General features: G+C 47.6%; 1 protein-coding gene across 1 annotated transcript in view; it reads left to right on the top strand.

Moving 5' to 3' along the window:
• The first annotated feature begins 1,003 nt into the window (after positions 1-1,003).
• Positions 1,004-14,162, top strand: part of USP31 (ubiquitin specific peptidase 31) — a 76,919-nt gene continuing 63,760 nt past the window's right edge. The window contains exon 1 of the mRNA XM_065924488.1: positions 1,004-1,777. Coding sequence (XP_065780560.1) covers positions 1,151-1,777 — 627 coding nt within the window. The 5' untranslated portion in view covers positions 1,004-1,150. The remainder of the gene's footprint in view (positions 1,778-14,162) is intronic.

The raw sequence follows: 14,162 nt of genomic DNA, 5'->3' as shown, positions 1-14,162 counted from the left end.
ATTGAAACGCCAAAATTCTTTACTCACTGATGTGCCCTTCTGATATTTCTGTGTCTGTGACCTTGTGTTTAGAGGTCAAGTCTAGGGGCTGTGGAACATACTTGGGTTTGAAATGGGTTAAGACTCTACCAAACTCAACGGGGACAACAGAGGATGAGATGGTTGGATGGCAACACCATCCAATCAATGGACATGAATTCGAGCAACTTCGGGAGATAGTGAAGGACAGGGAAGTCTGGCCCCTGTTGCAGTCCATGGGGTCACATAGAGTCAGACACGATTTACTGACTGAACAACAACAGTCTCAAAGCAACTGAATGGAAGATTGAAGGAGATACCGCACTGCTTAGCACAATGCTTGTAACAGCAGCTACTCTCAGCATCCTCTAATAAGAGAGCAGGAAGAAACCCTGTTAGCTTCACACGTCGTACTCCCAGTGTCTAGCACGGTGCCTGGCATATAGAGCTCAAAGGGGTCTGAGAAGAAAGGTAAGTGGCGCCTGAAGTCACGCCTGCCAAAAGGTGTCAGGCTCTGCGATGGCGTTCGAGGGGCACGCAGACGGTCGGGGTCCCTCGGGAGCCGGGCGGGGCTGGCTTGCCCAGGATCCTTCAGGACCACGTCCATCAGCTCTTCCAGGATCTAGTTAAGAAGCGGCATTCTCATTCATGCACTTTCCCAAGGCCTTCACCATCACAGCAGCCAAGACCGAGACCCGCCCCGGGGGTCCACCACCCTGCGCGAGCCGAGCGCTCCCCGGCGGCGCCTGGACCTTGCCCACACTAGACATGGCTTCTCTCGGGCTTCACGCAGCAGGACCGCGCCCAGAGCCGCCAGTCATCGCGTTTGACTGAGGAGGCAGCTCCGTTCCCGCAGTCAACATGGCGGCCGCGGCGGCTTCAGCGCAGGGCGGGCAGCGCTGGAGGCGGGTCACGTGAGCGACCCAGCTGGGCGGATCTCGCGCGCACCCGCCCGCCCCGCCGGCCGCGGCTGGCTCGCTGGCTTGCTAGCTCGCTCGGCGGCGCTCTGAGGTGTGTGGGGCGTCGAGCCCCCCGGCCCGGTGAGGCGCGGCGCGGCGGGATGCGGCGGCGGCCGTGGCGGGGCCGCGGGCCGGGAGGGCGGGCGCGGTGATGAGCGTCGGCGGCCACCGCCATGTCCCAGGTAACGGCGCCCGGGCCCGGGCCGCCGGTGGCGGCGGCGGCGGGCGGGAAGGAGAAGCGCTCCTTCAGCAAGCGGCTGTTCCGAAGCGGCCGCGCGGGCGGCAGCGGTGGCGCCGGGGGCCCCGGGCCGGCCGCGCCCTCCTCGCCCTCGTCGGCGCGCTCGGTGGGCAGCTTCATGAGCCGCGTCCTCAAGACGCTGTCCACGCTCTCGCACCTTAGCTCCGAGGGCGCCGCCCCAGACCGCGGCGGCCTCCGCAGCTGCTTCCCGCCCGGGCCGGCCGCCGCGCCCACGCCGCCACCGCCGTGCCCGCCGCCGCCCGCCTCGCCCGCTCCGCCCGCCTGCGCCGCGGAGCCGGTGCCCGGGGTGGCGGGGCTCCGGAACCACGGCAACACGTGCTTCATGAACGCCACGCTGCAGTGTCTCAGCAACACGGAGCTCTTCGCCGAGTACCTGGCGCTCGGCCAGTACCGGGCGGGGCGGCCCGAGCCCTCGCCTGACCCGGAGCAGCCCGCGGGCCGCGGCGTGCAGGGCCAGGGCGAGGTCACCGAGCAGCTGGCCCACCTGGTGCGGGCCCTCTGGACCTTGGAGTACACTCCGCAGCACAGCCGCGACTTCAAGGTGAGCCCTTGGGCAGCGCCTGCCCAGGGCTTCCTTCCCCGCTTCCGTCGCGGCCCGAAGAACTGATGCTCTGGGTGCCTAAAGAGAGGGGAGTGGGCGCCGAGTCAGGGCATATGGTGCAGATTGCAAGGGGAGTCGTTCCCTCATTGATTGATCGCGCGTTAAGGGCTTGCTGCGTGCGGTGGGCACAGGGGAAGGATGGAACAATGGGCAAGACCGTCCGCTTTCCTGAAACTTACATTCTTGGGGATGGGAGTGTTGAGCTTGGGTTCAGATCCTTGTTTTGCCACTTAACAAGCGGTGTGACCTCGGGCAGGTTTCTCAGCCTCTCTGTGCCAGTTTTCTGCTTTGGTACCTACTTCATAGGTGGTCGTGAGCTGCTTACAAGTTGATATGTTGGGTTGTGAGCTGCTTACAAGTTGATATGTTGGGTTGAACCCTATGAAGTTACCCATTGTTGACCGTTCTGTCTTACAGATTGGCAGCTTTATAGGGTTCAACCTGGCACGTAAAGTGTTTCCATTGTGTGTAGTACTATGGTGTTTGCTGCCATTATTCTTTTTATTATTGAAAACTTTAATAAGTTAGCGAGGTAATGTCAGGTAGTGGTTTGAAGGAGGTTTGAAGCTGGCGATGTGACTTATGTGCTGGCGGAGTACATTACATGGGAAGGGGAAAGGATTAGGGCGGCTTCTAGGAGGAAGTGACTTTCTCAGACTTGAGTAACCACAGGGAGAGCCCTCCTTGAGGAGCTCTGGGGAGAGCGGTTCCCAGGAGTAAGGAAAGTGCGGACGCCCTGAGGTGGGAAAGAACTTGGTGCACTTGATCCACAGGGTAGTTCTGGGATGGGCGCCTTCTTTCTGTAAAGGGCTGCATAGCAAATGTTTTAGGGTCTGCAGGTCAAAATGCAAACTCGGGGATAGAAGATAGTTACTTATATAACAACAGAAAACACATTTCTACTCCTTTTATTTTTTTTTACTGCCTAAAATAAAAATGTGATAATTGAATACAGTATTTTGTGATACAGCTCTACCAAGGAGAAGAATGGGACTTTTTTTTTTCCCGAAGAGGATAATGATTAGCTTAATTGGAGTTCAAAAATTAATGTTCCCTGTCATCAAATTGATTGCAAGTATTCATCTCTACAAACTATTCTTCGCTGGTGGACTGTACAGACACAGGCAGTGGGCTCGATGTGGCCCTTGGATCCTTGTTGTGGGTGTGTGAGAGGCGAGCAGAGTGAGTGGAGGGCTGGGGCCAGATGGTGTAGGATCATTTAGGCTGTAATAGGAAATGGGCTCTTATTCTAATCAAAAGGGAAAGATGATTTGGGATTGTTGGGATGATTTGGGATTCAGGTGGGAAGTGGATATAAATAGAAGGAAAGCATACAGTAAGAAAGTTAATTCCTTTTCTGTTGTCTCTCTTTTTTGATTATGCCGAAGAGAAAGTCTCAGCTTCGTGATAGCATGTCTTTAACAGTTCTTGCTCACTCCCCCATCATTTTTTTTTTTTTTAATAGCAGAGAGAACAAGCTTCCAGTTTAGAGACTTGAGTAGGCAACACTAGCTAGAATTTAATATGTTTTCATTGGATTTGTTTCTACATTTGTCTTCTATTTATGGCAGATTGTACTGGCTTTCCGTTGGTGCTATGAAGTGTCTTTCTAAAATACATCTATTTAAGCAAATGGTTTGATTAAAATATAAAAGGGTCAGCTATCTAAGGAATCAGTCTTGGTTGAGGACCTACTTTCTTGCTTTGGAACAACTCTCTCCTCTTAATACATTTTACTTACATTTTATTTATGTTGCTCTATCCTGTTTTTCTTAAAAAGAAAAAAGTGGTCGCTATTTGATCTTGGAAATTTGAATGGAAATAGTTGACAGGGATAGGGACTGGAAAAAAAGAAAAAGAGATTCATGTCAGAGATCTCACGAGAGTAGGAGAGAATGCCAGCGCACCAGCTACTATCAGTCCTTTTGCATGTGCCTGAAAGTAGCCACAGCAGTTGCCAGCTTTGCAAGGTCACGGCCCAGTGTTTTAAATTTGGTTTTCTATTCCAAAATGTGAAAATCAATTTCTACAGCGTTTTTGTATGTGAACATTTTCATTGCTTTTTAAGAGGTTGTGTTCACTTTTTTATCCATTAAAAAGCTGTCACAGAAATGGGTCAATAATTCTAGAAAAGTATGCTTTGGCAAAGTTGAACAGATTCTTAGAGGCCCTGTTTTTAAAAAATGTAATCTTCTGAACCCTTAGTAGATTTCACTTTGCATTCGTTCATTCTCCTCCGTCTTTTGCAGGTTTATTCAGTGAGGAATGCATTTGGCCTGGAAGGAGCGAACCCCGGTGAGGGTTCCTTAAGCATTGTGTGCTCTGCTTAGTTGCCCAGTCCTATTTGATTCTTTGCTGCCCCATGGACTGTCGCCCGCCAGGCTTCCTTGTCCATCAACAACTCCTGGAGCTTGCACAAACTCGTGTCCATGGGGATTCTCCAGACAAGGATTACCAGAGTGGGTTGCCATGCCCATGTCTAGGGGATCTTCCCAACCCAGGAATCGAACCCAGGTCTCCTGCATTGCAGGTGGATTCTTGACCATCTGAGTCACCAGGCAAGCCCAAGACTACTAGAGTGGGTAGCCTATCCCTTCACAAGGGAATCTTCCCAACGTACAAATCGAACCAGGATCTCCTGCACTGACTGTGGATTCTTTACCAGTTGAGTTACCAGGGAAGCCCTTGCCTTATGCAGTAAAATTGTTGAATTAGCTCACCTGTGAGAAGTCTAGAAATAGGTGGTTCTCAGGTGGTGCATTGAGTTTCTGGGCCCACTTAGAACCCAAACCATTTCTGTGTTTCCATTCTGTTGTTCTTAGCTATTACTGGCTGTTTTTCCATAATGTTTGTCACCTCAGGCATTCTACCCAGGCAAGGCAGGAAGTCATTAGGGAAATAAAAGTTCCTCCAGAAGCCCCCTCCACAGGCTTCTGCTGACATCTCATTAACCAGAATCCTGTTGCTTGATTGCCCCTGGCTGCCATGGAGGCAGGAAGGTGGAATGTGATTTTCTTGCCTTAATAGAAGAGACAGTAAAGGAGGGGGTTGCCTCGTAGGAGGCCCACCAAAGTGCCTCACCTGCCTTGTGCCAGGCACGCTCATTTGGGGAAGACACTGAGCCTGTGAAAACAATGCTGAACGGGAAGCCAGTGGATGGTAGCATACTGGTCACCATACCCCCTACACCTGTTGGTGGCAGACAGTGATATTCTCAAGCTCACATTCAGAATCCTGCTGAATTCTGGACTCCAGGCAGCCACTGCCAGTTGGCAGAGGAGATAAAAAACAATTTATCACCTTAGAGTAATTTGCCTTGCGATCTCAAAAAAAAAAAAAATGCTTAGTATGTCTTTGAATGTATTTTCATTGACTTATGACTTCTAGTTACTAACAATTTTGTTTGTAAGATTTTCAATTAGGAGTCTTAACTACATTGATTTCAGCCTTAGGAGCTTGCCAGGAAAACAGATTTTTGGTTTTGGGTAAGCTGGATGGTTGTTAAGGTTGGATTTTCATTTTCCAGAATGAAAGAAGTTGAGTGGTCCAATCTTGGTAAGCTTTAAGACATTTCTCTAGCAGCCACTTATATCTTTTTCTCTTTTTGTGCAGACAGTTTTCTCCTGCTCTTAGAATAGTGGTTCTCAGCCAGGGCACTTCTGCCTCCCCTGTCCCCCCAGTCCTGGGGACATTTGATGTCTGGAGACCCATACTTGGGTGTCACAGCTGGGGTTGGGCTGCTGCTGGCAACTAATGGGGTGATTCCAGGCTTGGGACTGTCATACTACATGGGTTCCCCAGGTGGCTCAGTGGGAAAGAATCTGCCTGCCAGTGCAGGAGACACGAGAGACACAGGTTCAATCCATGAGTCAGAAGGAGCCCCTGGAGTAGGAAGCAGCAACCACTCCGGTATTCTTGCTTGAAAAATTCTGTGGATAGAGGAGTCTGGCGGGCTGCAGTCCATGGGATGGCAAAAAGTTAGACATGACTGAGCACACACACACTCATCATATAACAGGCAGGACAGTATCCCTCAAAAAGGATTGTCCAACCCCAAATGTTAACAGTGCTGAGGTTAAGAAACTGTTGGAGGAGTGTTTTGAATTTCCCTAGTGCAAGTTTTCCTTCCTTTCCTAGCCTTTGATGTTGTCTTGACTTTTTCTTCCCTGTTTGTGCAGCTCTAGAGTAGAAGTTAGACTTCACCGGCAGGATCGTTGGATCACTGTCTTATTAGTGAAACTGTGAGGGTAAGTAAATCATTTTGAAACTTGAGTGCTCAGTGTTCTAAGAGAGAATAAGAGTATTGTCCTAACTTTCATAGGATGCTCACTTGGGTGTTCCAGGTTTGTACACACGCTCTCTGATTTCTAGTACTCACTGCCCTTTTGCAGTAAGTGAGAGGCGGATGGTCATCTTTCAGGTAACAAAGATAGGTTTTATAGCAGCAGTTTTCAAACTGTGCTTCCAGAGAACAACACACTGGAACAGAGTGATCTACTGATAAAAGAACTATGGGGACTCCTTCCAAATCTGCTGTAAAACAAAAAGTAATTGATGAATCGAATTTTCTCTCCTACATTTTTTTCCTTGAACTTTGGTGCCTGGTGGTGCTTATTTATTCGTTAGAGTTCTTGGGTTACAAAGCGGGTATATGTGTATAAATGGTTACAAAGGGAGTATATGTGTATAAATGAGCGGTGGCAGACAAGCTAGCAATCAGGCTTACACTGGCTCAGATGCATAACTTACTTTGTCATGGACTTATACTGGGGAGCTCTGATTTTATGCTACAGCCCCATGGTGGAAGTTTTCCTGGTTTGTATGAAGCGGTTTAGTACCTTGACATCTCACAGTGGTTCCTAAGAAGTAATCTGACTTCAGGGGGTCCCTCAAATTCATTTGAAAAGTAGGAAACAAAATTAAATTGTGTTGATCACCTTCCGATTTATGACAGTATTAAATAGAAGAACTATCTCTTCCTGGTCTGTTTTCTTGTCTGTCAAACGTGGTCACTTCTGTTTATGGGTTCCAAACCTTTCAGGGAGAAAGGCAGTGAGAATGTCATCAAATTGTAGACTTGGAAGAAGACTGGGGTGAGGTGTGAGTGATCCTCAGCCTTTCTGGGTGAGGAAACTGAGGTTCACCTGCTGGCTAGAGGCTGAGGGAGGGTTCTGACTGCGTGTTTGTCACCAGCCCCCAGATGCCAGTGCACACATGGAGCTCTGGTTCTGTGGTCTCCTTATCAGCACGGCCACTGAAACAACAGGTCTCAACTTAAAATGTATCAACAGGCCGGGTGGACGTGCTGACACATGTAGCATTTTTTCCCTCTCAGTTTGCAGTGCCAAATCACAGTGAAAATAAGGTCAGCTGCAGCTAGCTTCATGCATGTGCTGTTGCTCCTGAGGCTTAGGTGCTGCTGGAAGTCTTCCTTAAAAAAGCGTCCTTTCAGACCTTTTAAATGCATATAACAGACACGTCTTCTGCATTGATGGGCTTGTACTCCCCATAGAGTCCTGCAACTTGCCTTCCTCTATGTCCCTATCCTGGACTTGAAATTATATCACAGTTAGCATAGCTTTCATTGTTTTTTGTTAATAACATCCAGGACCTTGTCATTCTTCTTAACGGTTGTATAGACGCCCTGGTGGCTCAGATGGTAAAAAATCTGCCTGCAGTGCGGGAGACCTGAGTTCAGTCCCTGGGTCAGGAAGATCCCCTGGAGGAGGGCACGGCAATCCACTCCAGTATTCTTGCCTGGAGAATTCCACGGACAGGAGCCTGGCTTGCTGCAGTCCATGGGGTTGAAAAGAGCCGGACATGACTTCGTGGCTGGCACATACGATAGGTACACACCACTCATAGTGTTTTGGTTTTATAGTTTTTAACCAGTCTAGCCAATCCTTCACCATGTATCTAGTCTCCTTTACTAAGGACTAAGTCTTGGCTGTGGTGTTGCTGAGTCAGAGGGGACATAAGTTTACACTGTTGATGGGCCTCTCCAGACTGCCCAGCCAGACCCTGTGTAGGACAAGACTCTGAGCCATCCACGCTGCATGCTAGGGCCTCGCCCCTGCCGTATGCTTCCTCTTACAAGTGGCTGCCCTATTCATCAGTTTTCAAACTTGTTTTCTTTCACTGGGTCAGGCTTGTTCCCCTAGGTGTGCCTGTTCTCCACGCTTCTGCAGCATGTGGCTCTCTGTCCAGTACATGCCCAGCTGATGTGTGCAGCTTCATGAGAAAGTGCAAGAAAAGCATAAAGAAGACTAGTTGGGGAACAGAGATACACGGGGCCATTGTGGAATCGCATGTTTGCTGACTTATACCACTTTTACTGAGCAGTTATTGTGTACAAAGGGACTGGTTTAGGGGAGGAGTTGGAATAGAGGATTAAGTGTGAGGATTCTGGGACAGAGATCTAGCCATCAGAGAATTTACCAGTATTATAGGGAAATTTTTAAAAAACTGTATTGACTGGTAAAGTTTGGGGCCGGGGGCGGGGGTGGTGGTTCAGAGAATGGTGAAATTGTGATGAGCACAAGTGTAAGTAGAAGACTCATTCGTTCATTGTTGCCCGTTAAGCTTCTACAAAGGTATGAATTTATGGAGCTGCTAACTCCATATCACATGCTGCGTTAGTCATTGGGTACGTGTGTATGTTCAGTTGTGTCTGACTCTGCGACTCCATAGCCAGGCTCCTCTGTCCATGGGATTATCCAGGCAAGAATACTGGTGTGGGTTGCCGCTTCTTTCTTCAGGGGATCTTCCTGACCCAGTGATGGAACCCTCGTATCCTGCATTAGCAGGCAGATTCTTTACCACTGAGCCACCTGGGAGGCCCCAGTCATTGGGTATATAGGGGTAAACCAGACAGCATGGTGATGTAAAAAATAGTGCCGGATCCCACGGTCCATTCCTTCCTGAAACTTTCATTGTTACAAGGGAGGCAGATGTATTCGTCAACACACACTGGTAAATGTGAAATTTAAAATTTATTAGAGGACTTCCCTGGTGGTTCAGTGGTTAAGAGTCCGCCTGTCAGTGCAGAGGATGCAGGTTCGATCCCTGTTCCAGGAAGATCCCACATGCAGCGGAGCAACTGTGTCTGTGCAGCATGACTGTTGAGTCTTTGCTCTGGAGCCTGGGAGCCGCAGGTCCAGAAGCCTTGTGCTCTAGAGCCTGCTCTAGGGCCTCTGCAACAGGAGAGGCAGCCCAGCGAGTGCATCTAGAGAGTGACCCCTGCGCACTGCAGCTAGAGAGAGCTCTCACGCAGCAGCATGGACCAAGCACAACCAGAAATAAATACAAAAATAAGATAATTAGAGTGAAGAAGAAAAAGCTAAGGTGTATGAGAGAGAATAATGACCAGGTAGGGAGATTAAAATGTATTCAAAAGGCTCTGCAGGGGCAGGGCTGGGGTACCTTTGAAAGTCTTGACAGGACTTTTTCATGGCTTAGAGAGCTCGGTGGGGCATCTGATAGATGAAGCTGGAAAAGGGGGCTGGGTGTGCAGAGGTGGGGCTTATAGGACCCCCTTGTAGGGCAAGATGAAGGGATGAGATTTGATCCTAAGAGCAGTGGGGAGCTATTGCAGATTTTAAGCAGAGTTTTGGCATGGTCTTGAAACATGAAATGATCACGTTCTGAGTCTAAATAGCAAACACAGACTGGGAGCAGGGAGGCCAGTTAGGAGGCTTTGCGAAGGTGAAGCTCCCTACAGGTGGTGCACGGGATGGAGAAGCAGATGGATTTGAGGTAGACTCGGCAGGACTTGCTTAAGGATTGATTCCAGGGAAGGCACTGAGGCAGAGGGGAGCAGTCAGAGTAAGTCCCCGGTGTTTTGAGCAGCAGGGTGATTACTGGTCCTGTGCAGTTGCTTGAGTTGCAGCAGCATTGGAGTCCAGTTTCAGATGTGTTAAATGGGACACTTGAGAGGTGTCTAGTTGGCAGGTGGATAAGGGAGTCTGGCGTTCAGAAGATCGGAACTGGCTAAAGTTAAAGATTTGGGACTCATTGGTCTACAGGTGATATTTAAAACTGTGGGAAGTAGCTTAGAAATGGGATTTGAAGATAAATAAGGCTTGGGCCGTTAAAGGAGAGAGAGATGCCGTTTCAGACTTTTGGGGAATAATCTGAGTAAAGGCACAGCGTCTGGGGTCAGGAGGCCCTGGGCTCTCTGCTGGGGGCGTCTGGGATTTGGAGCGGTTTTTCCAGCCTTGGCCCTGTTGACATACCTGCCATCATTGGCTGGGTGAGTCTTTGCTGTGGGGGCTGTTCTGGTGGTGTAGGACGCTGAGCAGCATTCCTGTCCTCTCCCTGCTAGGTGCGGGTGGTACTCTCCTGCCCCCACCCCAGTCATGACAATCTAAACTGTCTCCAGACTTTGCCAGATGTCCCCTGGGGGGCAAAATTGCCCCTGGTTGAGAACCACAGATTTGGTGAGAAGGGGAATTAAAGGTAGATGGCTGAGGAGGTGAAAGGGGACAGATTAGGTGTGGCCATGAAAGCCTGCCACAACTATTTAGCCTTGAGGCAGTAGTCAGCAGTGGTTTAGTGGAGGCTGCTTGAGCTGGGCAGACTCTGGTTTGATGAAAAAAGATGTTTCAGAAAAATGGGTCTGATGGTGAGCAAAAACGAATCCGATGGAGGAGAAAGTAAGGGTTTGGAAAGGGCGGTCACAGGAGCGACAGGAGGAGGAGGAGGAGGAAAGGGTGACTCCAGAGACATTTTGGAGGATGTTGTGACATCATTAAGGAGACTCCATTAGGGCTTCCCTGGTGGCTCAAACAGTAAAGAATCCACCTGCAATGCAGGAGACCCGGGTTTGATCCCTGCGTCCAGAAGATCCCCTGGAAAAGGGAATGGCTGCCCTCTCCAGTATTCTTGCCTAGAGAATTCCATGGACAGAGGAGCCTGGCGGGCTCCAGTTCTTGGGAATGCAAAGTCTGACATGACTGAGCGATTAACAGCAGCTAAGAGATGGAGAGGTAAAGGAAACAGCAGGTCAGCCATGGGTGATGGAGACAGTAAATAAGGGGAGAGCTGACTGAGATGGAGCAGTCCAGAAGGGGGCACTGAGGGCAGAGAGGATCATGGCTGTAATTTGAACATGTGGGATCAGGGGTTATGGGATATCTAAGAAGGAATCTTAATAGCTTGAGTTCAGCTGCATAGAGGTGATAACCAAAGGCAGGAGCATTGAGTGTGTAGTCAGAAGCCCACGGCCAGCCCCTTGGGAGAAACTGAAAATAAGGGGATAGGAGGAGGGGAGGACTTGTTGGACTTGTTCAAGGGGCAGAGAGATAGGCAGAAAACCAAGAAAGCTGAGTCATGAGGCTTGTCTTATTTTGGTTGACTTCCTGCTCTTAGCCCTGAATACAGTGTGGAGCTGCAGAAACATCAGTTTATATCCATTAAGAGTCAAATTCAGGTTGAAGAATTGTGGACATAATTCATTAAGTCTACAGATTTATTGAGCACATTGCTTGTGCTGGTCCCGTGTTGGGAGGCACCAGGCTGTCCGAAGATGAGTGAGATGGTCCATGCCCGTAAGGAATTCTGGGTCTAGAAGGGAAGGCAGGGGTAAAGAATCAATTGCAGTAGGGTAGGATGTAGCTCGGAGAAGGCAATGGCACCCACTCCAGTACTCTTGCCTGGAAAATCCCATGGACGGAGGAGCCTGGTGGGCTGCAGTCCTTGGGGTCGCGAAGAGTCAGACACGACTGAGCGACTTCAGTTTCACTTTTCACTCTCATGCATTGGAGAAGGAAATGGCAACCCACTCCAATGTTCTTGCCTGGAGAATCCCAGGGATGGCGGAGCCTGGTGGGCTGCCGTCTATGGGGTCGCACAGAGTCAGACACGACTGAAGCGACTTAGCAGCAGCAGCAGCAGCAGGATATAGCTCAGACGGTAAAGTGTCTGCCTACAATGCGGGAGACCCAGATTTGATCCCTGGGTCGGGTAGATCCCCTGGAGAAGGAAATGGCAACCCACTCCAGTATTCTTGCCTGGAAAATGCCATGGACTGAGGTTCCTGGTAGGCTACAGTCCATGGGGTCGCAAAGAGTCGGACACGACTGAGCGACTTCACTTCACTTTCACTAGGATGAGTGCTGTGTTAGAGGTGTGTACAGAAGTGCCCTGCAAACCCAAAGGGGGAATGGGAGAGTGGTGGGGGACTGAAGACATGCCCCGCTGGGCTGAGTCTGGAAGGATTTGGCAGGAATCCTCTCGGTGGATAAAGGGAGAGGTGGGAAAGGCCTGTTGGAAACGGGGTGGAAAGCCCATCATGTTCACAGGCTTAGAGCCTCAAACAACTTGGTTTATTCAGAAAATTTCAAGGTCTAGTGTGGTTGGAGCAGAAGAGTAGCATGGTGGATGGGGTGGAGAGCAGGTCACTGAGTAATGCTTTGGGCAAGGTTAGATCTCTGACCTTGATCTAGTTTGGTTCTCTACACATTCCCAGGGACAGAGCTTGAACTTCAACTCAGGGCAATGTGATGGTAACATTCATGTTCTCACTCTGTTGAACACATTGCCTTGAAGTGCCATCAGTTTACAGTTTTGTCATTTGTCCACATGTATGGTACACATTTTATGTAGTTGCTATTATTCTGGCCAAGCTGCTTTGGATTAATGATTTTTTTTCAGGCAACCTATAAAACTTTTTGCCATGTTTCTAAATGGTAATCATTATACTGTTTAATGTTTAATGATACATACATTATCATACTGCTAAGTGGTAATTTAATCATCCAGTCCTCTTTTATTGGGCATTTTGCCCCGTGAAAGTGAAAGTCGCTCAGCCGTGTCTGACTCTTTGTGACCCCCTTTTTGAGAAACTGTAAAGCTGTTTCCCACAGTGACCACACCTTTGTACATTCCCACCAGCAAAGCATGAGGATTCCAATTTCTCCACATCTTTGTGAACACTTGTTGTTTTCCATTTTTTTCAAATAATAGCCATGTTAGCATGTGTGAAGTGTTAACTCATTGTGGTTTTGATTTGCATTTCACTGATCACTAATGATCATTAGTCATTAATGACTTAACTATTGACTTGGATTATCTTATCAAGTGCTTATTGACATTTGTAGATCTTCTTTGGAGAAATGTCTATCCAAGGACTTTCCTCATTTTTGAACTGGATTTTGTTGTTGTTGAGTTGTAGGAGTTCTTTATATATTATGCATGTTAATCCCTCATGATATATGACTAGCAAGTATTTTCTCTCACTCTGTGGGTTGTTTCACTCTCTTAATAACTGTTCAAAGTTTTTAATTGTGATGAAATCCAATTCATCTTTGTTTTTTCTTCTGTTGCCTTTGCTTTTGGCATCATGTCCAAGTAATCATTGCCAAATTTAATGTCTTGAAGTTTCCCCTCTGTTTTCTACTAAAAATTTTATATTTTAGCTCTTATATTTAGGTCTTTGATGCTTTTGAATTAACCTTTGTATATGGTGTAAGTTTCTTTTGTATGTGGGTATTTAGTTTTCCCAGCACCACTGTGGGAAAGACTACTGTTTTTTGTTGAATGGTCTTGGTGCCCTTGTTAAAAATCAGTTTATATATGAGGGTTTATTTCTGGGCTCTATTTTGTCCCATTGGTCTGTATGTCTGTCTTTGTTTCCTGTCAGTGTTTCAGCACACTTGTTTACTGTAGCTGTGCAGTAGGTTTTGAAATCAGAAGTTTGAGTCCTTCAGATTTGTTCTTTTTCAAGATTGTTTTGGCTTTGGAGTCCCTGAAGATTCCATATGAACTTCAGAATAGGTTTTTATTTTTGCAGAAAATGGCAGTGGGATTGTTATAGGGATTGCACTGAAGTTTGTAGGTTGCTTTGTGTAGAATCAGTATTGCAACACTATTCTTTTAATTCATGAACTGGAGTGTCTTTTATAAATGTGTTGTCTTTAATTTTTGTCACTTAAGTTTTATAGGTTTCAATGTATAAGTTTTTCATCTCCTTGGTTAAAATTATTCCTAATTATTTTATCCTTTTTGATGTTGTTATATACTTGAAACTGTTTTCATAGTTTCCTTTTTGGATTGTTCATTGCTAGTGTATAGAAATGGAACTGATTTTTTTTTGTATGTTGATATTATATCCTGCATTTTGCTGAATTAATCTATTAGCTGTCTCAATTTTCTGTGAATCCTCAGGGTTTTCTACATACAAGATCATTTTTTTTTGCAAACAAAATTTTATATCATGCTCTCTAGTTAGGATACCTTTTACCTTTTTTTTTTTTTTTTAAATAAAGCTTAGTTGATTTACAATGTTGTGTTAGTTTCTGGTGTACAACAAAGTGGTTGTTACATA

This window comes from Muntiacus reevesi, chromosome 2 (assembly GCF_963930625.1).
Source record: "Muntiacus reevesi chromosome 2, mMunRee1.1, whole genome shotgun sequence".
Taxonomy (NCBI): domain Eukaryota; kingdom Metazoa; phylum Chordata; class Mammalia; order Artiodactyla; family Cervidae; genus Muntiacus; species Muntiacus reevesi.
This window is presented reverse-complemented; position numbering and strand designations above follow the sequence as displayed.